Genomic DNA, 26,343 nt, shown 5'->3' with positions numbered 1-26,343 from the left:
TTACAGAATGGAAATTTTTATTTTACAAACGAAAAAGCAAAATACTATTAAATTGACCCTGAAGTCACACTCTGAATTCCTATCTTACAGTTCAATTTTCCCAGTTCATCAATTAATTCCACAAAATAGACTAATTAAACCTTTGTCTGTGGAAGAAGCATAGACCACATTTAACCATGATAATGGAGATGGCTGGCAAGATTAAGCAAAGGAATTGATTGTAGCTCTGTTTGAATTCTTTGTCTTCTTGGAAACAGTCTCTATAGCCATGTGAGATTTAAAGACTGTGACTGTCCTGGCCAGAGAAGAAGGTCAAAGCTGTGTCAGAGAATTAAAAACTACTCTTCTACCTTTATCTTGTGATATCCATGTCTCTCAGAGAGGTCTGGCTAAACCAGAATATTCTTTGCAATAGCATTCAAAGTCCTTACTTGTGCCACATCTGTTACCTTTAGAGAATATTCTGAGCTAGAAAGAGAGGCTCCCATGGCAACAGAGGAATTTCTGCAACAGAAATAATAAAAGGACAGATAATTATATAACTTGTTAAATGAGCCCTCCTACTGGCATTTCATTTTATAGGCTACTTAATGGTTCAAGAAGACAGGAGGTCAAGGGCTTGGATTCTCATATTTCATAATTTTTAAAAATTAGTTATTTAAAACATCTAGTAGCCAAATCTACCTGACAGTATACTTGATTTTGTATCTAGTAATGTAGTTTTGTTTTGTTTTGATTTTTGAGAGAGAAAGCACGAGCAGGGGAGGGGCAGAGAGAGAGAATCCCAAGCAGGACCTGTGCTGTTAGTGCAGAGTCCAAGCTCATGAATCATGAGATCATGACCTGAGCTGAAATCAAGAGTTGGATGCTTAACCAACTAAGTCACCTAGGCACCCCTCTAGAAATGTAGTTCTAAGGCTCTTGCTTCTTTTATATCTCATTTTTCCCAATTCTAAACAGAAATAATCAAATACTTAACTATTCAGTTATGTGAATCTTCCAAAGTGCAATAAAAAACTCGCAATAGTTTCAATTTCTTAATAGTGGCATAATTTCAAAATAACTAAAAATAGGGAACAAAGGTGAGGGATGATTGACTAAGAATTAAAGGTAGGAGGGATAAAAATGACTATGACTCCTCCATCCTTATACCATAGTTATTAACTTCACTAAAGGAAATCACAGTTGAATGCACATACATACATATCTGACTCATTTGAAGCTTAGCTGCTGAATTAGAGTTTATTATTAACTGGTCTAAGTTTAGCAATGACTTAAATATATAAAGATTCACCTAAGTTCAGAAAAGCCTGCTTATATGAGGCAGGATAAAACCATTTGCAGTTGAAAAACTGCAAGAACGAGGTAATACTTATGTATTAATCACAACATTCCATTCATTAATCATACCATCAATAAGGTCTTCCTTACTGGAAGGAAATCAGGAAATTCAAGATTAATCCATCCCTTCTTACACGAATCAAAGAATATATTCTTACCGAAACTTCATTCCTGAATCTCTAGCAGACCGAGCAGAACAGTGAAATTCTGTAGCACCCGAACCCTCAAGGATCCTTTGTAGATTTCTGTCTGTTATGCCACCCCCTGTTGGAAAAATAAGTAATACATGAAGAAGAATAAAATTTTGTATAAAACTTAATGACTAGCAATGACTGCTTACTCTACCTGAAATTCCCATGCCAAAATTTCTCATTGACTTAAGAGTTACTCTCTCCCTACTATGCTAGAATGAGATAAGAAAGGAATGATAAAAGACAGACTATAGACTCTGGAGAACAGTTAACTAATAAGGTCACAGAACCTGTATGGTGGAATCTTATACATCTATTGGTTCATATAATGATGCTATATATTACTGACTTTAAAAAGATTGTTCTAGGGCAAGGAAAAATCTCTATCCCCACTCCCTCTCAATTAAAGCAAAATCAAATTAAAACAAAAAGTAAGGATAGGTTTGAGGAAGAAGCTACAAAAGCACAGCCTCAGAGATGTATCTGAAAGACACAAATTCTCTAACCAGTATTCAAAGAGCACATGACTTGGAAATGGGGAAAAATGCAAGGTGTTGCAGTTTATTCAATATAATATCAACTTTGTTTTTCACAGAAGCATCTGATTCTACTTTATTAAAACTGTACAATTAAGAACTTTGTAATGACTCATTTGTTTTGTTGAACAATCTCTTAAATATTTGTATACAGATAATCATATTCTGAACTAATACCAGATTAAAAATATAAAATTACTGATCTTTTTATTCTTCTTTCCTAGTATATAGTATGTATTTAATAAAGATTTTTCAATGACTGATAAATTATGTACTTGGTAACTCAAGCTATTCAAGTTGTTGAAGTAACTTGACTTTACACACTCTTTTGGACTCATCTACTTGTTTTTTCTTAGTGGTACAGTAATATCACTGAGCCCTAAGAAGTTGAAAGAACATAAGCTTATTTTAGACACGTGTAAAGATAAAATGCCATGATGCTTTTAACTTTAAAATACCTAAGGATAAAAAAAGATAACAAATGTGGCAAAATGTTAAATGTAGGAAATGAGTAAATGAGTATTCTTTATGCAATTTTCTACTTTTTTATAATTAATATGAAGAAATTAAGATTATCTTTATATCTCTTTCACTCTGATTCTAGATCCTCTTATTAATTCTTTAAAAATTGTTCACCTCTAATGATCCAGAATGTACCTAGCTGATTACATGGTTATCATCAGGAACATATGTCCCAACTGTTCTAGTAAAAGGAAGAATTCGGTGATCAGAGATTTTCAAGAACCAAGAGAGTATTATATTTGTCCAGAGATACCGCCTAAATGTTTGCTTACACCTTGTTAACAACTAGGACGTTTGGCCCTAACTCAACATAGCAGCATTGAACTTGGTGTGCCTCACCAGAGATGAACATCCATCCACATTCACAAAATTCTATACTACGGAAGATGGAGAAACCCCAATCCCAATCTACTTCCTTATTTGCTACTCTCTGAGCTAATCCCTGCTAGAATGTTCTCCTTATCTGAAGTTTTAAATTCCAGCACACATCTCTCAATCTTAAATTTTTAATCAAATTACTTATTCTCTCTGAATACCATGTATTAATACTTTCTCTCATATCATCCTGCCTCCTTTGTTCTTTCTTCACTGCACTTCAGTGTTATACTAACAAATGGATAGATAATTAAATACCTGGCATTACCACAATCCTGCCTTTTGCCTGAAAAAAGAAAAAAAACACAAATTTTAATATCTTTCTCTCAAATGAGATATAAGGCAGTGAGAACAGAAACATGAGTGAAAGTATATTAAATTTTAAAAACTACTACTAGTGTCTAACTTTCAATAGGTCATCTCTAATTCTCTGGGATCTTGGGTAAGTAAGATGTTCAGCATAGTAACTCTTTCTATTCAGAAAGGTTATTTTATTGTATTGCTTTGAAGACTTGTACTGTGATGAACACAAAGGAGACTATGCTATAAACACTGAATAATCACATCACCTTAAGAAAAGTCATTACTGAAAAATAACATTAATTCTGAGTTTTTGCTATGCAGCGGAATGGAAGTAGTTGAATTTAAACAAGATTTCAGCAGAAAACAGAGCACAGCATAATAGTAAATTACTGGGGGGAAAAAAAAAACCCTATTCAAGTCTTGTATCCTCAACTAAATTCCCTAGCTTCTTGTATCAGCTAAAAAAAAAACCATGAGTCCATTTAACTGGGTTTTAAGTAATAAAATCAGACTACATGGATTAATTTCTGATAATTCTGGAAGATAGGTATCGAAGTTTCTTTACCTTTATTCAAACTTTCATTACATTTCCTAAATAAGCTTTAGGGATATACTCAGTATCACTGAAAGTCAAAAGGATATCACCCCAAATGCAAATTTAGCAGAACTACTAGTAGCAGGTAGGTAGTGATGACAGAATAAAAATTACACATTATGTCAAGCTCACTAATTTTCTGAATAAAACCATTTAAATTGTATGGAAAATGAATTTTTTCACATATGTTTCCTGAGAGGAGACTTTAATACCAGACCAGCCAATTCTGCCACTCAAAACAATTCCAAGTCATTTGCCTCAACTGCGCAGCTTATTATATGCACACAAAGTTGGGTATATAATCTTTCTTCTATTGGGTACTAGTGAACTATTAAAAAATTCAATTAAGAACCATAAATAGGGGCGCGTGGGTGGCTCAGTCGGTTAAGCATCCAACTCTTGATTTCAGCTCAGGTGTTGACCTCACAGTTCCTGAGGTGGAGCCCTATGTCAAGTCCCCCTACTCCCTGGACTGTAAGCGAGGAGCCTGCTTGGGATTCTCTCTCCTCTCTCTCTGCCCCTCCCTCCATCCCCCTCTCAAAATAAATAAATAAACTTAAAAAAAAAAAAAAAAAGAACCACATATAGCTTAGTTTCTTTTTCCATAGAAAAAATGAAACAATTGATTAATATAGTCAATAAATACAATTAATGTTGAGAATACTTAACTTCCATATCATGTCCAGTTAGGACAAATAAGAAAACAAAACGATTGGCTTAGTGTGGGGAGGGGAAAATGGGGAGTGGAGAAAAAGGGGTAGTGCCATCCAATGTGGGAAGGACAGAAGAGAAAAGGAAAAAGAGGATATGAGAGAACAGAAAAGAGAAACCAAAAGAACGGAGTAAAGTAAAAATCAGCTAACTTCTGTAATAACAAATGTGAAGAAGGGAAGAGAAGCAGAAAGTCTCAAAAGCAATAAAGCATAAAAACAGTAAAAAGGGAAGGTAATAACAGTAGGGAAGATGATAGAGATAATCATGAGCAGAGGGAGAAACAGCCTTCCCTTTACTTTTAAGACAAGTTATACTTTAATGAGCTCTAAGTAACCAGCAGTGTAAAGTTAAGCATTCAGTACGATTGGTGAGGGTCTTTATGTAATAGCCACAAACTCTAAAACAGCTCCAAAGAGCTAGATATAAGAGTTATCTTGTGAAAAAAATTCCAAAAAAATTTTTTGAGAGAGAGGGCACAAGTGAGCGAGGGGCAGAGAGAGACAGAGAGAGAGAGAGAGACAAAGAGAAAATCCCAGGGGTGGCAGAGAGAGACAGCGAGGGAGAGGGTGAAAGAGAGAGAAGCGGGGCTCACCTGAAGCAGGGCTCGTGCTCACCCAAGTGAGACTCACCAACCATGAGATCATGACCTGAGCTGAAGTCAGATGTTCAACTGACTGAGCAACCCAGGCACCCAAAGCATTCCAAATTCTTTTAGTTAAAAAATGGTATGCTTGATCTGCACATTGAATGCAATCCCAATCAAAATTGCACCAGCATTCTTCTCAAAGCTAGAACAAACAATCCTAAAATTTGTATGGAACCACAAAAGACCCCAAAGAGCCAAAGTAATGTTGAAAAAGAAAACCAAAGTGGGAGGCATAACAATCCCCAATTTTAGCCTCTACTACAAAGCTGTAATCACCAAGACAGTATGGTATTGGCACAAAAACAGACACATAGACCAATGGAATAGAATAGAGAACCCAGAATTGGACCCACAAATGTATGGTGAACTAATCTTTGACAAAGCAGGAAAGAGTATCCAATGGAAAAAAGACAGTCTCTTTAAGTAAATGGTGCTGGGAGAACTGGACAGCAACACGCAGAAGAATGAAACTAGATCACTTTCTTACACCATACACAAAAATAAACCCAAAATGGATGAAAGACTTAAATGTGAGACAGGAAACCATCAAAACCCTAGAGGAGAAAACAGGCAGCAATTTTCTTTGGCCTCAACCACAGCAATTTCTTACTCAACATGTCTCCAGAGGCAAGAGAATTAAAAGCAAAAATGACCTATTGGGACCTCATCAAGAGAAAAAGTTTCTGCACTGCAAAGGAAACAACAAAACTAAAAGGCAACCAATGGAATGGGAAAAGATATTTGCAAATGACATATCAGATAAAGGGTTAATATCCAAAATTTATAAAGAATTTACCAAACTCAACACCCGAAAAACAACCCAGTGAAGAAATGGGCAAAAGACATGAATAGACACTTTTCCAAAGAAGACATCCAGATGACCAACAGACACATGAAAAGATGTTCAACATCACTCATCATCCGGGAAATATAAATCAAAACCACACTGAGATACCACCTCACACCAGTCAGAGTGGCTAATATTAACAACTCAGGAAACAATAGATGCTGGTGCGGATGTGGAGAAATGGGGAACCCTCTTGCACTGTTGGTGGGAATGCAAACTGGTGCAGCCACTCTGGAAAAGTGTGGAGGTTCCTCAAAAAATTAAAAATAGAACTACCCTACGACCCAGCAATAGCACTACTAGGAATTTATCCAAAGGATACAGGAGTGCTGATTCATAGGGGCACATGTACCCCAATGTTTATAGCAGCACTTTGAACAATAGCCAAATTTTGGAAAGAGCCTAAATGTCCATCAACTGATGAATGGATAAAGAAGATGTGGTTTATATATACAATGGAATACTACTTGGCAATGAGAAAGAATGAAATCCCATCATTTGTATCAACATGGATGGAACTGGAGGGTATTATGTTAAATGAAGTCAGTCAGAGAAAGACAGATATCATATGTTTTTCCTCACATGTGGAACTTGAGAAACTTAACAGAAGACCATGCGGGAAGGGCAGGGGAAAAAAACTGTTACCAACAGAGAGGGAAGGAGGCAAACCAGAAGAGACTCTTAAATACAGAGAACAAACTGAGGGTTGATGCTGGGCTGGGGTGGGGGAGAGGGGAAAATGGGTGATGGGCATTGAGGAGGGCACTTGTTGGGATGAGTACTGGATGCTGTATGTAAGCAATGAATCATGGGAATCTACCCCCCGAACCAAGAGCACACTGTACACACTACATGGTAGCCAATTTGTCAATAAATTATGTATTTTTAAAAATATTAAAAAGAAAAAAATGATATGCTAGAGGTGTCTGGGCGGCTCAGCCAGTTAAGTGTCCGACTCTTGATTTTGGCTCAGGTCATGATCTCATGGTTCATGAGATTGAGCCCCGCCTCAGGCTCCGTGTGGTCAGTGGAGCCTGCTTGGGATCCTCTTTCCCTCTCTCTGCCCCTCCCCTGCTCGCACTGTCTCTCTCTCTGTTTCTCAAAATAAATAAATAAACTTAAAAAATTATATGCTGGTGCAGAAAGGGAAACAGAGACTGTTAAATTAGTTAATGACAATACAATAAGGTGCAAAAAAAAAAAAAATCTCTTTTGCAGATATGAGTCAACAACAACTTGTGCTCTATAAAGAGGAAATTAGAACCCCCCAGACTAGTATTTAAGTATCAGGGCCTCAGTAAAATAATCAAAAGTGACCTCCAAGTCCAGCTTCTGGCATATATGTCACTGAAAAAGCATATAATTTTTCATGACATCTGAATTATATGTCATTTTGGAAAGACAGCTCCAAAGTTACCAAAAAAGCTTATATGTATACATACTGTGAAATCTGTAGACTGACATTTTGTAGATTTTTCAGAGAACCTCCTTCTGATCAACTTTTTTTTTTTAATTTTTGATTTTAGAGAGAAAGAGCACGTGAGCAGAGAAGAGGGGCAGAAGGAGAGAGAGAAAATCCCTAGCAGGCTCCATGCTCAGCATAGAGCCCAACCTGGGGCTGAATCCCATGGCCCTGGGATCATGACCTGAACCAAAATCAAGAGTTGGATGCTAAAATGATTGAGCCACCCAGGCGCCCCCTCTTCTGATAAATTTTTTAAACCCTGATCAAATTGATCTATCATGAAAGCGTTTATCAATGTCACTTTACTAACTCATCCATCTATCCAACAAATACTTATTTAAGTGCCTACCATGTTATCAGGCACTGTTCTGGATATAGAGAATATTATGGTTGAAATGACCCAGCATATGCCACTGTGGCATAAAAATAATTTTGAGTTGAAAGCACTTGAGTTCCTGAAATTCTTTATCTGCCCTAAAAGCAGAGGCTCCCAAAAGAATTCAAAAAGAACTCAATGGTCAAAATTCTCCTCTGGGAGCAATTCATCAGCACCATACCTAAACAAGACATTGTCATTAAACTTTCATATCTTCAATCTATTCTCATTAGGGTCCACCTATTTATCTTTACAAAAAGTCTTTCCTCCCACCCCACAAATGCTTTTCCTCCTTCCACTTCTAAATTCCTAAGTGCCCCTCCCTCTACCTCCTCTTCACCTATTAAGATGGTATGTAAGACCCAAATTCTAAGCACCTCCTTTAGTCACATTTCTTTGTGAACTCCAATATATATACATAAGTGATTAAAATCTTTTTTCCTCCTGCTAATCTGTGTTTTGTCAGTTTAATTCACAGGCCCTCAAACATAAAACCTAAGAAGGCAGATAAATAGTTTTTCCTCCCTGACACAGTAAACAAGATAATGTTCCTACTCTTGTGGAGCTTTCATGTTCAAGGAAGACAGACAACATATAGGTATATTTATGTAATAAAATTTCAGGTAGCTGTAAGTACAATGAAAAAACCATAAAGCAAGGTAATGAAACAGAATAAAAGGGGGATGGGGCTATCGCACAGAATTTAATAATTGTTAAGAGAAATAAGTGGAACAAGGCCATTTAGTATTCTCAAATGTGCAAAAGCATCCATAAACAAAATGTTTACTATCTAGAAAGCTGAAACGATTCTAGGAAAAAAAGTCATTTAAAAAAATGTTTATTTTTGAGAGAGAGAGAGAGAGCGGGAGTGGGGCAGAGAGAGAGAGGGAGACAGTGGGAGACAGAGGGAGCAGGCTCTGCACTGATGGCAGAGAGTCTGATGCAGGGCTTGAACTTACAAACCATGAGATCAGGACCCCAGCTGAAGTCAGATGTTTAACCGACTGTGTCATCCAGTCACCCCCCCCCCCCAAAAAGTCACATTTAACTGTTTCTTCCAAGTGAAAGCTTTTCAAAACATGGACAAATTAAATGAATTCTGCCACTTTGGGGAGGGGGGTTTCCATAAGATTACTGAGAACTGTATGCTTACCTAAAGCTATCAAAGTGATTTAACAACATAAAGCACTTACTAAGTATCAGACTTTGTGCTATTATATGATGTAATCCACAACTATTCTAGGAGGTAGGAGGTAGGTGCTATTAAAATGCTAATGTTGTAGATGAAGAAACTGAAGTTTAGAATGGTTAGGTAGTTTGCCCAGGCTTACTGTTAATAAATGGCAAAGCTAGGATTTAAACACAGACTTTCTAATCCCCAAACCTAGGCTTTAACCAGTATACTATACTGCTAGATAACTGCTTCAAAAAGTAAAGTTAGCGTTATCTCACTTATATGTGAAATCTAAAAAAAAGTCCAATACATAGAAACAGAGAGTAGAACATTGCTATCTAGTGAGGAGGTGGGGAAAACAGGGAGATGCTGGTCAAAGGGTACAAAGTTGCAATTATGCAGGATGAGCAAATCTACAGATCTAATGCACAATGAGACTATAGTGAATATTTCATTGAATTCTAAAAATTTGCTAAGAGAGTAATATTTCAGGTGCTCCCACCACACACATACACACACACACAATGTAACTAGATGAGATGCATATGTTAATTAGCTTGACTGTAACTATTTCACTATATATATATTAATATTGAAATATCATGTATACCCTAAATACATGGAATTTTTCTTTTATAAAAAAGAAGTAAAGTTAGCATATGAGAATATTTAACTCAATGCTTCCTGCCAACCAATGATTAAACTACAAATTACATTCGCAACACAGTGATAATGAAATGTAAGACATGACTATGGCAATTATATCTACATTATTCTCTACTCCACAGTGAGAAAAAATTTAAAAATGAATTCAATTCTTCTATTTTAAAACCCTTCAGACTTTCCCACTGCCCCAACGATAAAATACACACTCCTCAACAGTTTTCAAGGCTCTGGACAGCATTCTTCTCTTTACATCCAATATTCTGGTTTCTTCAATATCTTAGTAAGTTATTCTTTCCTGGTCTTTGTATACACTATTTCTTCTGTATGAAGCATTCACCTATTCTCCTTACCTGCTTTTACACAGATAACTTGTAATCATTGCTCAAATGAATGTGTGTGTGACTCTTCTTCTGGGAGCTAACTACTGCCAACTCCATGCCCAAAACTGGGGTTAATTCCTCTCAAATGTGCCCCTTTGCACCTTTAAAAATTAAAAAAAAAAAAAAAAAAAAAAAAGAGTGGGTGGGCACCTGGGTGACTCAGTCAGTCAAATGTCTGCTTCTTAGGGGCGCCTGGGTGGCGCAGTCGGTTAAGCGTCCGACTTCAGCCAGGTCACGATCTCGCGGTCCGTGAGTTCGAGCCCCGCGTCAGGCTCTGGGCTGATGGCTCGGAGCCTGGAGCCTGTTTCCGATTCTGTGTCTCCCTCTCTCTCTGCCCCTCCCCCGTTCATGCTCTGTCTCTCTCTGTCCCAAAAATAAATAAAAAAACGTTGAAAAAAAAATTAAAAAAAAAAAAAAATGTCTGCTTCTTAAATTTTTTTTTTTAATATTTATTTTAGAGAGAGAGAGAGAGAGAGTCAGAGACAGAGACAGAGTGCAAGCGGGGGAGGGGCAGAGAGAGAGGGAGACACAGAATCCGAAGCAGGCTCCAGGCTCCGAGCTGTCAAAACAGAGCCTGATGTGGGGCTCAAACCCACCACCTGTGAGATCATGACTTGGGCCAAAGTCAGAAGCTTACTTGACTGAGCCACTCAGGCACCCCCAAATGTCTGACTCTTGATTTCAGCTTAGGTCACGATCTCACAGTTGCGAGACTGAAGTTGGGCATGGAGCCTGCTTAAGATTCTCTCTCTCCCTCTCCCTCTGCCCACTCCCTGCTCTGCCCATGCTCTTTCCCTCTTTCAAAAAAATATTATTTTTTTAAGTAAACTCTACCCCCAACGTGGGGCTTGAACTCGCTATCCCGATTGAGTGGCATGCTCTACCAAGCCAGCCAGGTGCCACTTAGTACCTTTTTTTATAGCACTCTATTACAATTGCTTGTTCTATTAAAAGTGCCTGTTGTGCCACAAACTCCAAGGGCAGTGACTACACACACACACACACACACACACACACAGGTCACCACCACAGTACAAATGCCCTGCAATTAATATATACTTAATAAATACTTGTAAAATCAGTAAGTTCCAGTCTAGCAAAGTCACATCAGATCCTTAGATGAAATTTCTGAAAATTATTTTCATGGCTATAAGAAAGTAAACATAATTAGATTTCTATACAGAACACCAAAAAAATATTAGTAACAGGAGAAGTAATGATAATAAACTAACATGTAGTAAGATCTATTATATGTCAAGCACTATGCTAAGGCTCTTACATATCTTCTCTCTACCAATCATCAGAACAACCCTATAAAGGAAGTATTAAACTTTTCTCAATTGCACACATAAAGGAACAGAGGATGAATAATCTACTCAACATTACAAATCAAATAAGTATCTGAGTCTTAAATCCAGAACTCTCTTGTCTCAAAGTCCATACTCACTAACTCAAAATGGCTCTGGACTGGTGTCAGAAAAACAGACATACCACAATTACAAATTTGCCTGCTCTATAAATGATGCTAACTCATCATGGAAATTCATACAAGGGTAAAACATATTTCCTCCTATCCTGATAGATAGGGGGAGGTGAAAGAAGAATATAATTTTAGGTTTAGAATTCATTTCCACGTGATAATTATTTCAAATTTTTTATGGGATCCCCTGAGTATACATAGGCTGACGGTGAGATGATGTGGCTTAAAACAATGTAATGCTAATGGCAGAGAAAAGATAAAATTGGCTGTGGTTATCCAAGTTAGATCAAAACCTTAAGCACTGGTTACAATTTGACTTCAAGAGTCTTAAACACTAAAATGCTCATGTGAAAGAAATAAGAATTATATAAATATATTTCTGCCTGCTTGCTTTTCTGTATAGGGTAATCATGAAGTCAGTAATAGCTTCATAACCTAGCTGAACAACAGATCAGGAGCAAGCACAACAGAGTTAGGAAGAAAGGAAACAAACTGTGTGTACCTGATCTATGAGTCGCTTTATTAGGGGTAGCCCTTCTAGTGCCGAACTGTCACATCCACTGGTCAATACTCGTTCAAATCCCAGGGTTAAGAGGGTCTCTAGAGCTGCCACTGGATCATGAACCATGTCAAAGGCTGAAATAAATAAAACTGATTTGAATTTTGAACACATATCCTCTAATATAGTGCTTTCCAAAATGTACTATACACACAGAGGTGTGCTGGACCTAGCCTATATTGGCAAGCCAGAGCCAACTGTTAAATATTCAGGAGTTCTGCAAGCATGATTATTATCCACCGACAGCCTGAAGTCAGTCAAGGTGGGAGAATTTAAACCACAGAACTCAACAAATACTATGTACCAGGGCTCTCTTCATCCAAGAACTAGTTTACCAGCACACCACAGTCTGCATACCATCATGGTATGCGTGAACATTTTAGATGGTACCCACCTGAACAGATTTATTTACTTAAACACAGATTAAGAGCGAAACATTTCCATTTTTCATGAGGTATAAAAGTTTCTCTTTAAATTCACTTAAGGGGTGCCTGGGTGGCTCAGTCAGTTAAGCATCTGACTTCAGCTCAGGTCATGATCTCACCGTTTTGAGTTTGAGCCCTGCTTCAGGCTCTGTGCTGACAGCTTAGAGCCTGGAGCCTGCTTCAGATTCTGTGTCTCCCTCTCTCTCTGCCACCCCCCGCATTTGCACTATGTCTCAAAAATAAATAAACATTGAAAAAAATTTTTTTAATTCACTTAAGATTTTATTTAATGAAAATTATTACATACATTTGCACAGGTAGCACTCAAATCACTCTAAATGTGATAGGCAAGTGACTCAAATTTGGAAAACTGCTCTAAGGCTTCAGACAAACTGGACAAACCTCACTTGAGACAAATATTACACTATTTCCTAAAAAGGCCTTGGTTCACATTCTCATTATTGATTAATATTTTGTACTATTCCATTTACTCCAAATACTTATGGCTCATAGTACAACAATTGTTCACAACAGACTATATAAACTCGTAATTCCATTCTACTTTCTAAGAGACTTCTCTCCTCCTCAGGGAGGAAAGTGGCACTAGGAACCTCAAAAATAAAAACTTCTGCTTTGGTTCTAAGCACTGTTACATGATTTGGAAGTTCTAATCCATGGCAGATTAAGGTTAGACCCCTTTACATTACCTGTTAGCGTATGCAGGCAGCTAAATGTACCACAGAGGTTTTTCCTTTTTTTGTAGCAGCACCTCACCAGTGATTACACTATCATACTATCTCATTAAATGCATGAGTGAAAACAATGTAGAACTTACAACAATGCAAAATTTTGAAAATATAAAAATATTTTTGTTAAATGTATTGAAGGGAAGGAAATCTGAAATGATTTTCTTAGTTTTAGAAGAGAAAAATACATTCTATATGACACATGTACTTTTTAAATTATTTAGCATGTCAAATTTTAAACTATATATTTTTCAGATAAATGTTTACTGATTAAAATTACTTTTCATATTTACAAACTTTTTTTTGGCTACTCTCAAGGTGCTGGATTTTAAACATACTAACATCTAGGGGCGCCTGGGTGGCGCAGTCGGTTAAGCGTCCGACTTCAGCCAGGTCACGATCTCGCGGTCCGTGAGTTCGAGCCCCGCGTCGGGCTCTGGGCTGATGGCTCAGAGCCTGGAGCCTGTTTCCGATTCTGTGTCTCCCTCTCTCTCTGCCCCTCCCCCGTTCATGCTCTGTCTCTCTCTGTCCCAAAAATAAATAAACGTTGAAAAAAAAAAATTAAAAAAAATAAAATAAAATAAACATACTAACATCTTTTAGTTATTGCTAGTTTATGAGAAGCATTGCTAAACAGCAAGTCAAGAAAACAGTTTTCTGGTGGTATAATCCATTTCAAAAAGCAACAAGAATAACAAATGCTTTATCTCTAGTTTCTGTAAATAGATGCAAATGACAGGGCCCACTCTTATCCTGATCTTTGAATGCTTACTCGAAACGGCAGAAAACATTCAACAATTTCTCATGCATATATCATCAAGTAAAAAAAAAGTTTTGACTGGAGACTTCTTTCTTTTCATATATAACGGAGCGCCCTCTGCAGGCAAAATTGACTTGTTCCGTTTTACTGAGGTTTAACAAAAGTGTACGGAAATTAGGACTACCTGATTTATAGATAAGAAGTATTTTTTATATGAAACTATCAGATAATTTTAGAAACCATTCTGATGTAGACAAGCTATCAATAACGCACTTTTGTACACAACAGTGAGCATCTGTTCATTGACTATCCAGCATCTACTTCTTCTTTCCTCCTTCCTAATAGTAACCAATTCTTATGCAGATATCCACCCCTTTCCCCACCTCTGCCCATGAATCTTATATTCATCTGGGAAAGCTGGTCACATCACTAGTTCCTAGAATGGTCTTGTCTGGCTTAAGCCAGGCAGTACATTTCATTTCACTGGCCACAGCACTTTATTCTTTTTTTTTTTAATTTTTTTTTTTTAACATTTATTCATTTTTGAGACAGAGAGAGACAGAGCATGAACGGGGGAGGGGCAGAGAGAGAGGGAGACACAGAATCGGAAGCAGGCTCCAGGCTCCGAGCCATCAGCCCAGAGCCCGACGCGGGGCTCGAACTCACGGACTGCGAGATCGTGACCTGAGCTGAAGTTGGACGTTTAACCGACTGAGCCACCCAGGCGCCCCACAGCACTTTATTCCTTTGGGGGTTGCACATGATCTAAGGCATCTAATAAAAAATGAATCTCAGGATTCTTGCTTGGAATGCTGTGACAAGTACATACACTTGTAGACAATTCCCACTCTCTCCCTCTATTATATCCCACCACACCAGCATTTACTTTTAACAAGTTTTCATAACTAAGTTTCAAATTGTGCATCTCTAAATTTATAACAGTTATAAAGAAACCAACTGGTAACACTGTAACACTTTATGTGTTCCATAAAAAAGTTATGGCATTTGGTAAAATTAGAAAACTGACACCATTCAAAAGAACTTCTAAAATGGAAATGACTCACCTCGGTGGAAAGTGACTGGCAGAGGACGGCATATAGCTACAAAAATAAAGTCAAATAACAATATAAATGAAGAGATCGTCACTGGTTGGTGTATATAGAATTTTCCATGTTAGATGGGACTTTTTTATTTTATACTGTCCTCTTCTAAGAAGCAAAGACAGTGAACTAAGATAATAAAACGGCAGCCTTCCAAATTCAGAATTCTTATGTTTCCATTAATCTCTGATTTTCATTAAAAGAAAAAAATGGTCATCCATTCTTTAGCCAGACTAAATAAAAATTATGCAATCTGGTTATTTATAAAGGCAGCATTACATCTATTACTTTTACCCCTCTGAGAATCTTCAAGAAATACTTTGGCCTAGAATTATAAGTAGTATGCTTCTGTCCTCTACACATCTCCCCATCTTCAACAACTGCAATAGCCTTTGAAGTGTTTGGTGCAGTGATTAAAGGAATCGAGGCAAACTTCCCTTAAACCTTCCAGGAACAGCAGCAGAACTTGATCTATAACAACTGAGGAGTCAGTAGGACTAGAACATATACCTAGATCTGCCCCAGACATCTAGATAACTATTTAAAATAGGTCAGTATAAGTGCCTGCAGGTGTGACTGAAAAGTCAGTTTTGCAATTGCGTTGTTTTCTTTTTTTACTTGCAGTGACACACAATGTTATGTTAGTTTCAATATCAGAAGTATTCAATGCAATCATCATTAGAGGCTTTTTGGTCTCAGATACAAATTCTTACCCACAAGGGACATGCACAACTCTTTGTCAATGTGTCCATCTTCAGTCAATGCTCCAAATACCAAACCATCAGCACCATAAAGCTTGGCAAGACGAATGTCAGCCTTCATCACCTCAACTTCACGATCTGAATATAAAAAGTCACCTCCACGCGGCCGAATCATCACAAAAACTGGAATCTGGACACACTGCTTCACTACCTGAAGGACACCTAAAAGAATATAGAGAGCAGACTAATTAAAATTCAAATGTGAACTAACATCTCTAGGAAGTCAATAAAATTTATTAGCTCTTGTGTATCACTTCTATAAGAAAAGGAAGCAATGACTGAGGCAACCAGAGATAGATCTAAAGGGAATGACAACCCTAAATTAAAAAATGTGCATATAATAGAAGTTAAATAAGAAAACCAAGGGTAAAAAAGAGCAATTTAGAAAACAGAAAAAATTTACTGAATTTTTAAAAGCACTTGTCAGTTGACTAAAGAAAAATCATTTTGCTGGTATGTAACATTGGAAAGTGAAGTAACAGGCTCAATATTCTGCCAGTGTATTCCATAAAATCCAATGTTTCCTTTCTAATTGATTACAGCTTTGTTTAGAACCTACTATAGAGATGTTTACATAGTTCTAAAGTTTATGATCCTTTAGGAACAAAGAAATTAATTAAAGCCTTTTTTTTAAAGAGTTATGTAAAAGGAAGCAAAGTTCTACTTATTTGTGATTTTATATAGAGATCTATGAACAAAAACACCTAAATATGACATAATTCATGACTAATTCAGAAACCTCAATAGTATATATCTTCCATGACTGGTGTTAGTTATATCTCGATAAACCCATCTTAAGCTGAAAAGATCTTAAATCCAAATGCCTTCATTACAGCTAACCTACTGAACATCATAGCTTAGCCTAGGCTACCATAAACACGCTCACAACACTTATATTAGCCTACTGTTGGGCAAAATCATCCAATGGAAAGCCTATTTTATAATACAGTGTTGAATATCTCATGTAATTTATTTAATACAGTACTGAAAGTGAAAAACAGAATGGTTACATAGGTACAGAATGGTTTAAGTCTATTGGTTGTTTACCCTCGTGATCGCATGGCTGACTGGGAGCTGTGGCTGCCCAGCATCATATGAGAGTACCATACCACAAATGGCTAGCCTAGGAGAAGTTCAGAATTCAAAGTACAGTTTCTACTGAATGCATATTACTTTCACACCATTGCAAACTCAAAAAATCATAAGCCAAACCATCATCTGTTGGGAACCGTTTGTATAATTTCTGTGACAAGCACCATTGTGTTTATGAACTTACTTCTTTTTCCTTGCTAAAAGATCCCCAATTTTGCATGGAATAGCAATATGCCCAGCATATTGGCAAGGCAATGAATCATGATTACGATTGCAAAGAACAGATTGCATTCAAATTTAGAGATGGTCTGGGGATTTCACAGAATGGCCAGGGAATGCCCTCCCTTAGTGAGAAGATTTCAAAGGTCTACAGCACATATAAACCTTTATACTAAATAATGCTATCTCAACCTCAGAGTAACATAGAAGAGTCAAAAATCCATACAGGGACTTCTGCTTTTGACCAAGACAGAGTAACAGGAACTGGATTTATCCTCCTACCTATAATAACCAAAAAACATATATGAATATGAAAAATATATGAAACAATGGTTTGAAATACATTGTATGTCAAGCAACAAAGAACAATGATGCCTGAAAGATGGGAAACAAACGAGATAAGCTCTTTATTTGATCCAAATTACTACCTTGAGGGTTTTCTAGGCTGCAGTATAGAAAGGGGGAACCCAGGTGGAGGTCAGAGAATTCTCTGAGTTGAAGAGACAAAACTGAGAGTCCAGGGAGACCAAATGACTAGAGTTCACAGGAGAAAGTACCAGTGGGAAGAGAAAGAGAAATCTGGAGATTTGAAGAGAATCCCCTTCTAATATTCAGCTCAGTAGTGATGAGTGCATATATGCAAGGAAACTATACAAGGGCCAGGGGAAAAAAAATCCACTGAAAAGAATTAGAAAGAAATAGTGCCTGTCATTCACACCTGGTGCACCAAAAATAACACCTATTCCCAACAGGCATATAGGAAAAGTTGAAGATTCATGGGGCACTGGATAGAGAACACAGAAGGTTCTTGCTTTTGGTAGTGGGGAATAATTAACTCTAGACTGACCACTGCTCCAGACCTGCTTAACAAACTTTAAAGCCAGGACCCAAAAAGAACAAACTGTTTCCAAATAACGTAACTGCTTGAGAATGTTTATAGGAATGCAAACATATCCAGGATCCAACAAAATAAAATTAATGTCTGGAAGCCAATAAAAAATTATCAGGCAGGAACACAAGATGCATCATGAGATGATAAACCAATCAAATGAAACCAACCTAGAACTCGTATAGATGTTAGAATTAGCAGCCAAGTCATTAAAACAGCTACTATAACTTTACTCCAAATGTTCAAAAGAGTTCAGAAACAACACACTTGATATAATAGCCTCAAATTAAACTTCTAGAAACGAAAACTATAATGTGTGAGATGAAAAACACACAGTGTGGGATTAATGTCAGATTAGACATTGCAGGGAAAAGATTAGTAAACTTGAAAACAAACCAATAGGATCTATGCAAAATGAAACACAGAGAAAAAGGAGATTAAAAAGAAAAAAAGAGAGGGGCGCCTGGGTGGCTCAGTTGGTTAAGTGCCTGACTTTGGCTCAGGTCATGATCTCACGGTTCAGGAGTTCAAGCCCCATGTCAGGCTGTTTGCTGACAGCCTGCTTCTGATTCTGTGTCTCCCTCTCTCTCTGCTCCTCTCCCACTCACGCTTTCTCTCTGTCTCAAAAAAACAAAACAAAACAAAACAAACCCAACATAGTTCATCAGTGAGTTGTGGGACAACTTCAAGCAGCCTAAAACGAGTATGTGACATCTTTGAAGGAGGGGGTAGAGTATATTGAATGCTGAAAATTTTCTAAATGTGATGAAAACTATAAATGCATAGGTCCAAGAAACATGAAGAAAACTATAGTCAGGTACATTGTTATCACATTGCTGAAAGCCAGAAATAAAAAAATTTTAAAGCAACCACAAAAAAGAGACATTATACGAAAAACCAAAAGCAAAAGCAAAACCAAAAACAAACAAACAAAAAACCACACCAAAAATCCACAAGGTATGGATGATAGCAGATTTCATACGAAAGACAACACCAGCAAGAAGACAGTGGAGAAATATCTTTAAAGTACTGAAAGAAAAAAAAAAAAAGTCAACCTAGAATTCTACACCCAGCAAAAATATCTTTCAAAAATGGAGAAAGATGTTTTGAGACATACAAAAGCTGAAAGAATTCATCACCAGCATACTTGTAATACAAAAAATTGTTAAAAGAATTACTTCAGACCGAAAGAGAATGAGATCAGATGGAAACACAGACCCACACAAAGGAATGAAGAACACGAGAAATAGTAACTACACTGATTGTTTTCTCTTTTACTCTCTTTAAGAGATAATTGACTTTTTAAACAAAAAGTAGTGTGGAGTGTATGTATTTTTAACATAGGTAGAAGATAGCAGTAAGATGGATGTATGACAACACCAAAAAGACCAGGAGGGAAGAAATGAAGACAAAAGTCAATATGCTAAGGATGCCAGGATGGAAAGAGAAAAGAAAAAAAACCCTGGCCCTTGATATTACTGCAGAGCAACTAAACCAATATTAACAGTAACTACCTATCTCTCAACTTTTTGATGTACTGTATGAGGATCACATCTTTGATAGATTTATTCATAAGCATAAGCATTTCTAACTGATACAATATCCACAGCATAGTTAACACATTAGTAACATTAGTAAAAGATCTCAATAAAACATATTACCCATTGTCTCCGGGCTCTATAAACTCCTCTTAGAAAATATGAAAACCAGACACTTACCCATGCTGGGTGTGGTTCCTCCTTCCAGTAAGCCAGAACATAATTCAATCCGACCAGCACCTATGATAATAATAATAAAAAAAGCATTGCTCAATACAATAAACTTTAAAAATTAAAAATTAAGAACAGTTTTAAGAAGCATTGCTCAAAAATTATCGTTCAAAATAAACATTATGAAACAGTAAACTTAACACTTTTTTCTAAAATATAGCAAAGATTCTTAGAAACTGAGAGAAATCAAATTATAAAACCAGAATAACACTCTATTTTTAAACCCAACTATATTCTGCAACCCATATTGTGTTACTGATAGTCAAATTTAAGAGTTAATTCAAGTTAAGCTAGATCTCCTGAAAATTTGTATTAGAAGGTTGCCTCTCCATGAATAGGGATGTAACTTACAATAAATAAGTTTCTGGACTGATCACAGTGGAACACTGACTCTCCGTTGATATTAATCTTTTCGAAGAGTGTCTAAGCTTTAAAAAAGTATAAGATAATTTTAAGTAGCTTAAATCAAGATAATTTCAAGAATAAGAGAATGCTGAAAGCAAATCAACTATCGGACTACAGCATCATGTCAAAAGAGTCTCAGGATCCAACTTGAAAAGGCTCATACCAGCCAAACAGGGGACACTTTGAGCATCAGTAAGAATAACCATAATGGAGTAAAACACATCAAATATGTCTAAATCTAGATTCATATTGATAAAACAATTCACTGGGGGATAGAAAATAAACTCATTACCCAAAAATCAGTAAACAGAAAAAGAGCAAGCATTAATCCTGCCTTTCTTATAGAAACTGAACCCCAATATAACCAAACAGTTGATGAAGGAAAGTTCTTTATAGAAGCATACTTCTTTTTTTTTTTTTTTTAAATTTTTTTTTCAATGTTTATTTATTTTGGGGACAGAGAGAGAGCATGAACGGGGGAGGGGCAGAGAGAGAGGGAGACACAGAATCGGAAACAGGCTCCAGGCTCTGAGCCATCAGCCCAGAGCCTGACGCGGGGCTTGAACTCCCGGACCGCGAGATCGTGACCTGGCTGAAGTCGGACGCTTAACCGACTGCGCCACCCAGGCGCCCCTATAGAAGCATACTTCTAATAAGTGAAAAGTAAATAAATGTTAGAATTACTATAGTACCATTTTTCAAACCCTACTAACATAGGCACTGCTAAAATCATTAAGTGAAAAGCTGAAAGAAAACCTTATGAAGGATGGATCAGGCTAACAATATCTGAATCCACTGCAGGCAAAAAGCCCACAGCTTGTTTTTGTTATGGCCTAGAAGTTAAAAATGTTTGTGTATGTGTTTTTCAAAAAATAAAAATCTTTACTGACACACAATTCACATACCATACAATTCACCCATTTAAAGTGTGCAATATATGGGGCGCCTGGGTGGCTCAGTCGGTTAAGGGTCCGACTTCAGCTCAGGTCATGATCTCGCGGTCCGTGAGTTCGAGCCCCGCATTGGGCTCTGTGCTGACAGCTCAGAGCCTGGAGCTTGTTTCCGATTCTGTGTCTCCCTCTCTCTCTGACCCTCCCCCGTTCATGCTCTCTCTCTGTCTCAAAAATAAATAAACATTAAAAAAATTAAAAAAAGAAATAAAATAAAATAAAGTGTGCAATATAATATTTTTTAGTATACTTCTAGAGTTTGGCAGCCATCAACACAATTTTGGAACATGTTCATTACCCCAAAAAGAAACCTCATACCCTTTAGCAGTTACCTCCCCTTCTCCCATGCCCCCAAACCTTAGGCAACCACTAATCTACTTTCTTTCTCCAAAATTTGACCAATGTGGAAAATGCATATAGGTGGAATCATACAGCATGTGGTATTTTGTGACTTTTTTCCACTTAATGTTTTTCCACTTGCAATGTTAGAATAATTTCAAGATTCATCTATGTTGTAGCATGTATCAGCATTTCACTCTTCGTTATTGCCAAATTAAGAATGGTTTTTACGGGGCGCCTGGGTGGCGCAGTCGGTTAAGCGTCCGACTTCAGCCAGGTCACGATCTCGCGGTCCGTGAGTTCGAGCCCCGCGTCAGGCTCTGGGCTGATGGCTCAGAGCCTGGAGCCTGTTTCCGATTCTGTGTCTCCCTCTCTCTCTGCCCCTCCCCCGTTCATGCTCTGTCTCTCTCTGTCCCAAAAATAAATAAACGTTGAAAAAAAAAAAATTAAAAAAAAAAAAAAAAAAAAAGAATGGTTTTTACATTTTCAGAGGATTATGTATATAAAAAAAAAAAAAAAGAATATTCAACCAAGACCAAATGCGGCCAGCAAAGCTGAAAATATATACTATGCTGCTCTTTACAAAAAGTATCCTGATTCCCATATAGATGAAAGATTGGGCACTTGCTGAAAATAGTAGATGCTGAGTGATGGGTATGTGGGGATTCATTATACTGTTCTACTTTTGTATATGTTTAAAATTTTCCATAATAAAATGTTTTTAAAAATTTCTGATCCTAAGATGATGGGAATTTTTTTTTTTTTTTTTTTTTTGCATTTACTTATTTTGAGAGAGAGAGAGAGAACGTGTGCACACATATGCATGAGTGGAGGACAGGGAGAAAGAGGGAGAGAGACAGTCCCAAGCAGGCTCCATGCTGCCAGTGCAGAGCCCCACGTGGGGCTAGATCTCACTACCACAAGATCACGACCTGAACAGATATCAAGAGCTGGATGCTTAAACAACTGAGCCATCCAGGCACCCCCCAGGGATTATGGGAATTTCTATGCTTCCCATTAAAGCAGGTTCAGAACACAAAAGAAACTTTGAGGTAAAAATAATGTTAAAAAAAGATAATGATAGGGGCGCCTGGGTGACTCAGTCGGTTAAGCTTCCGACTTCGGCTCAGGTCATGATCTCTTGGTTCATGAGTTTGAGCCTCACATCTGGCTCTGTGCTGACAGTTCAGACCCTGGAGCCTGCTTCAGATTCTGTGTCTCCCTCTCTCTCAGCTCCTCCCCTGCTTGTGCTCTGTCTCTGTCTCTCTCTCAAAAATAAATCAATATTTTTAAAAATTTTAAAAAAGAGATAATGATAAAAGTCTCGATGATGAAAATGGAAGCAAATCTCTTAAATCATCTTTAAATCAAGAGTTTGAAAAAAAAAAAATGAAGTCTTTGCTAAGTTCAATTACAAAAAAAATGAAGTTGGTGAGTAAGCACTACTGTAGACACTTGACTCAAAATGTGATCTACTGGAGGAGTAAGATTAGAAGATGATAATTTTCCAGTATGTTTTCCAGTCGGTTGGCTGTTTTCAAAAAGATTACTAGGATCCTTAGTAATCACAACGGCTCCCAAGATCAGTTCAACAGGATTCATTTTCAGATTCTTACAGGGACTGCCAACTGTCATTCATTCTCTTTTGTCTTACCTCCTCTTTCTGCATTTACAGCTGACTCTACTGAATCAACACACACTTCCATGAGAAATCCATTTGCTGCTCCTAAAATACATGGAGAACAATGTAATTTCATGATGGTACTATCCATCCAGACCAATCTACCACCGTTATTTTATATTTTGCTGCCAAAATACAATGTCCAATGCCCAAATCCAATAATCCAAGTAGGTAAGTATACTAGAGACCATGAGTGCAATAAAATAGCATACTGATTTTTTTTTTTTTTTAATTTTAAACGTTTATTTATATTTGAGAGAGGGGAGGGGGCAGACACAGAATCCGAAGCAGGTTCCAGGCTTTGAGCTGTCAGCACAGAGTCTGACACGGGGCTCAAACCCACAAACCGTGAGATCATGACCTGAGCCAAAATGGGTCGCTCAACTGACTGAGCCACCCAGGTGCCCCAACAGCATACTGATTATTAAACTGATGTCTCCAAACTGTGAAATAAGTATACAAACATGTGTATAAGAAATTACACTGAGGAAAACACACCCTGAATGCCAAATTAATTTTCCTAAAGCACAGACCTCATCATCACATTCTAAGTTAGATTGTTTTTGATGTTTCTCAGCATTTTCAGAATATGTTTAAACGTTTTTATAAAGATCATGTTTAAGAAAAAGGATGGACTTCAAATTTTGGCCCTACTACTCATCTGTGTGACCCTAGACAAGTTACTTAGCCTAAGTTTTCTATGAAGCAAAATAGGCTTTAGTACCTACCTCAGAGTAGTGAGCACTAAATAATTCATGTAAACTGGAGAGCACTCACTGTGTGTTCAAAAACAGTTATCATTAATAAACTACATACTCTTTCTTCTATATACCTCCAGTTCCCCCCAATTCCCATCCTTGCTCTTGATTATGGCCATCTCTTCAATCCACAAAGCCGTGCCAGCTCCACTGTTGAATGGTAAAATCTTCCAAGACTCACATTAAATCACATTTCCATATTTCCCCTCTCTCAAAGTAGGAAATTGTATCTCCCTCTTTTGAACTCATATAACTCTTCATAGATTATGTGTTCCTTTTTAAAAACTAACTGTACCTTTTTAAAACACTAATTACTTTCTACCTCTTATTATTATGTATATAGATAAGTGTCTGTTCACTCTTCGTTGACTTAAAGTTCCTAAATAAAGTCTTTATGTGAGAAATCTTTATCATCACCCATAGCAAGCACAGTGTCCACCCTGGTATACAACAGTCATGCAAAGATTTACCAGAGGCTGAATAATTATAAATTCATAAATTTCAATCATGTATTTACACTACAAGTGTGATGAAAATAAAGTTTTGAGTTTTTCTGTAAGTGAAGCACATTGTTTTTGTTTACAATTCAGAATATTAAATGTATACTTCATGCAATAAGACCTGAAAGAATGTGCACCACATACTAATAATGGTTACTACTAGGTAGCAGATTTGGAATTACTTTTACTTTCCTCTTTTTTACTTTTCTATGTTGCTTTTTTTTTCCTACCCAATATTGCTTTTATCGTTTTAAAAAAGGCTATTTAATTTGAAAAACCAAAATCTATCATCTGCTTACATCAAATTGCAAAGGTCTCACGTATGTAAAAGAAGACAATCAGTCTCAAACTGTGAAAGAGTTAAGTGCCACACTATGTTCTTAACCAATAGCACTGCATTCATTCCAAGAATTTCCTGATAGCCACCGAGACCAGCCGTCACATCAATCTGACTGGACAATGCAGCTGGGGTACCATCTGCCTCCCAGGAGAAAGAATGTTGGCCAGGAGTTGGTGGAGGCGCACACACAAGGCTATGACAGCTGTCCAGGAACAAAGTTATTTGTGGGAATCAAAGACATTTGTTTGGAGCAGCAGTTCTCAAAGTGTGGTAGTCCAGTTACCTCTGGGGGCCTTTAAGACCCTCTCAGAGTCTGTGCAGTGAAAAGTATTTTCATAATAATGCTAAGACTTTATTTGCCTTGTTCACTCTCATTCTCTCACAAATGGAGTGGAATTTTCAAGAGGCTACCTGACATGTCAGACTGAAAGCAGAAGCGGGTACAGCAATTCCATTAATCCAGATCTTCAAGAGATTTGCAAAAATATAAAATACTGGCATTCTATTTGTTAGGAAGATATTTTTCACACACGCACACAGATGTCATTGGTGTTAACATGTAGTGGGTTTCCAGTTAATTAGCATTTTAAAATGTTTCCATTTCGAATACGGTCCATACGGATAGATTTAACCTATATAAATGAGAGGTCTCTAAGGTTCTCGATAACTTTCAGGAGGGGAAAGGGGTCCTGAGATCAAAAAGCTTGAGAACTGCTGGTCTGGAGGAACCGAGAGTTCACGAGGCGGAGGATCTGCCAAATTCCCCAGTACCTGCTACGCCACCCTGCCTGGCGCAGCAGCAAGAACTCGGGACGTGGGGCAGCCACAAGCTCGGGCGCTTGGCAGCGGTGCGGCTTTGGGGACAGTCCTCACCCCCGCCGCAGCAGCTACAGGTTACTAAGAGGTCACCACGGTGAGGCGCTGTGTTCAGCGCTCGACAGCTAACAGTCCCAGCGCTGCCACGGGGTGGGGACTCGCAGCCTCGCGTGGCGACGGGAAACGTGGGGCTGAAAGAAGTTAACCAACTTGAACACGGTCGCACACTAGACGCGCCGGGATGCAAACCCACACATCTGGTTCCGGAGCCGCGTCACTCTCGCTACAAGCCCCTTCTCAGGCCCTCAGCTTCTACATGTTTAAAGCCAGAACGACAGAACTTGCCGCGCTGAGGGATGTGAGAAGCCGGGGAAAGGACTCCGAGAGAACTCCCGTAGGCCCGCCCCTGACAGCGAAAGCGGCCGACCGCCCCCTCCCCGCCCCCTTCTGTACCGGACTTCCCGGACGGTATGCGCGCCCGTTTCCGCTCCGAGGAGGTCCCCTGCCTCTTCATGCTCGACGCGTCCCTCCCTCGTGCGTCTTCGGTTTCTACTCAGGGTCTGGGTTCCGGCGCGCGCGCCCAACGAAGCGCGGCCTGATGGCTGCGCGCACCCCGGCGCGTC

At 38.0% G+C, this 26,343-nt stretch overlaps 1 protein-coding gene across 2 annotated transcripts; it reads right to left on the bottom strand.

Moving 5' to 3' along the window:
* CUTC (cutC copper transporter) lies at positions 1–26,285 on the bottom strand. Of its 2 annotated transcripts, XM_045438538.1 has the most exons (9): positions 26,174–26,285; positions 23,280–23,351; positions 19,881–19,940; positions 15,915–16,124; positions 15,166–15,201; positions 12,114–12,247; positions 3,224–3,251; positions 1,500–1,605; positions 1–504 (listed from the first exon to the last, which is right to left on the bottom strand). In XM_045438538.1, the coding sequence occupies exons 1-9, from the start codon at positions 26,232–26,234 to the stop codon at positions 390–392; spliced, it is 822 nt and encodes a 273-aa protein (XP_045294494.1). In that variant the 5' UTR covers positions 26,235–26,285; the 3' UTR covers positions 1–389. The 2 variants fall into 2 exon arrangements, with proteins under 2 accessions (XP_045294494.1, XP_045294495.1); XM_045438539.1 differs by lacking the exon at positions 23,280–23,351.
* Positions 26,286–26,343: the final 58 nt, after the last annotated feature.

Source organism: Leopardus geoffroyi, chromosome D2, assembly GCF_018350155.1.
Source record: "Leopardus geoffroyi isolate Oge1 chromosome D2, O.geoffroyi_Oge1_pat1.0, whole genome shotgun sequence".
Classification (NCBI taxonomy): Eukaryota; Metazoa; Chordata; class Mammalia; order Carnivora; family Felidae; genus Leopardus; species Leopardus geoffroyi.
Note: the sequence above shows the minus strand (reverse complement) of the source record. Positions and strands in the feature narration are given on the sequence as shown.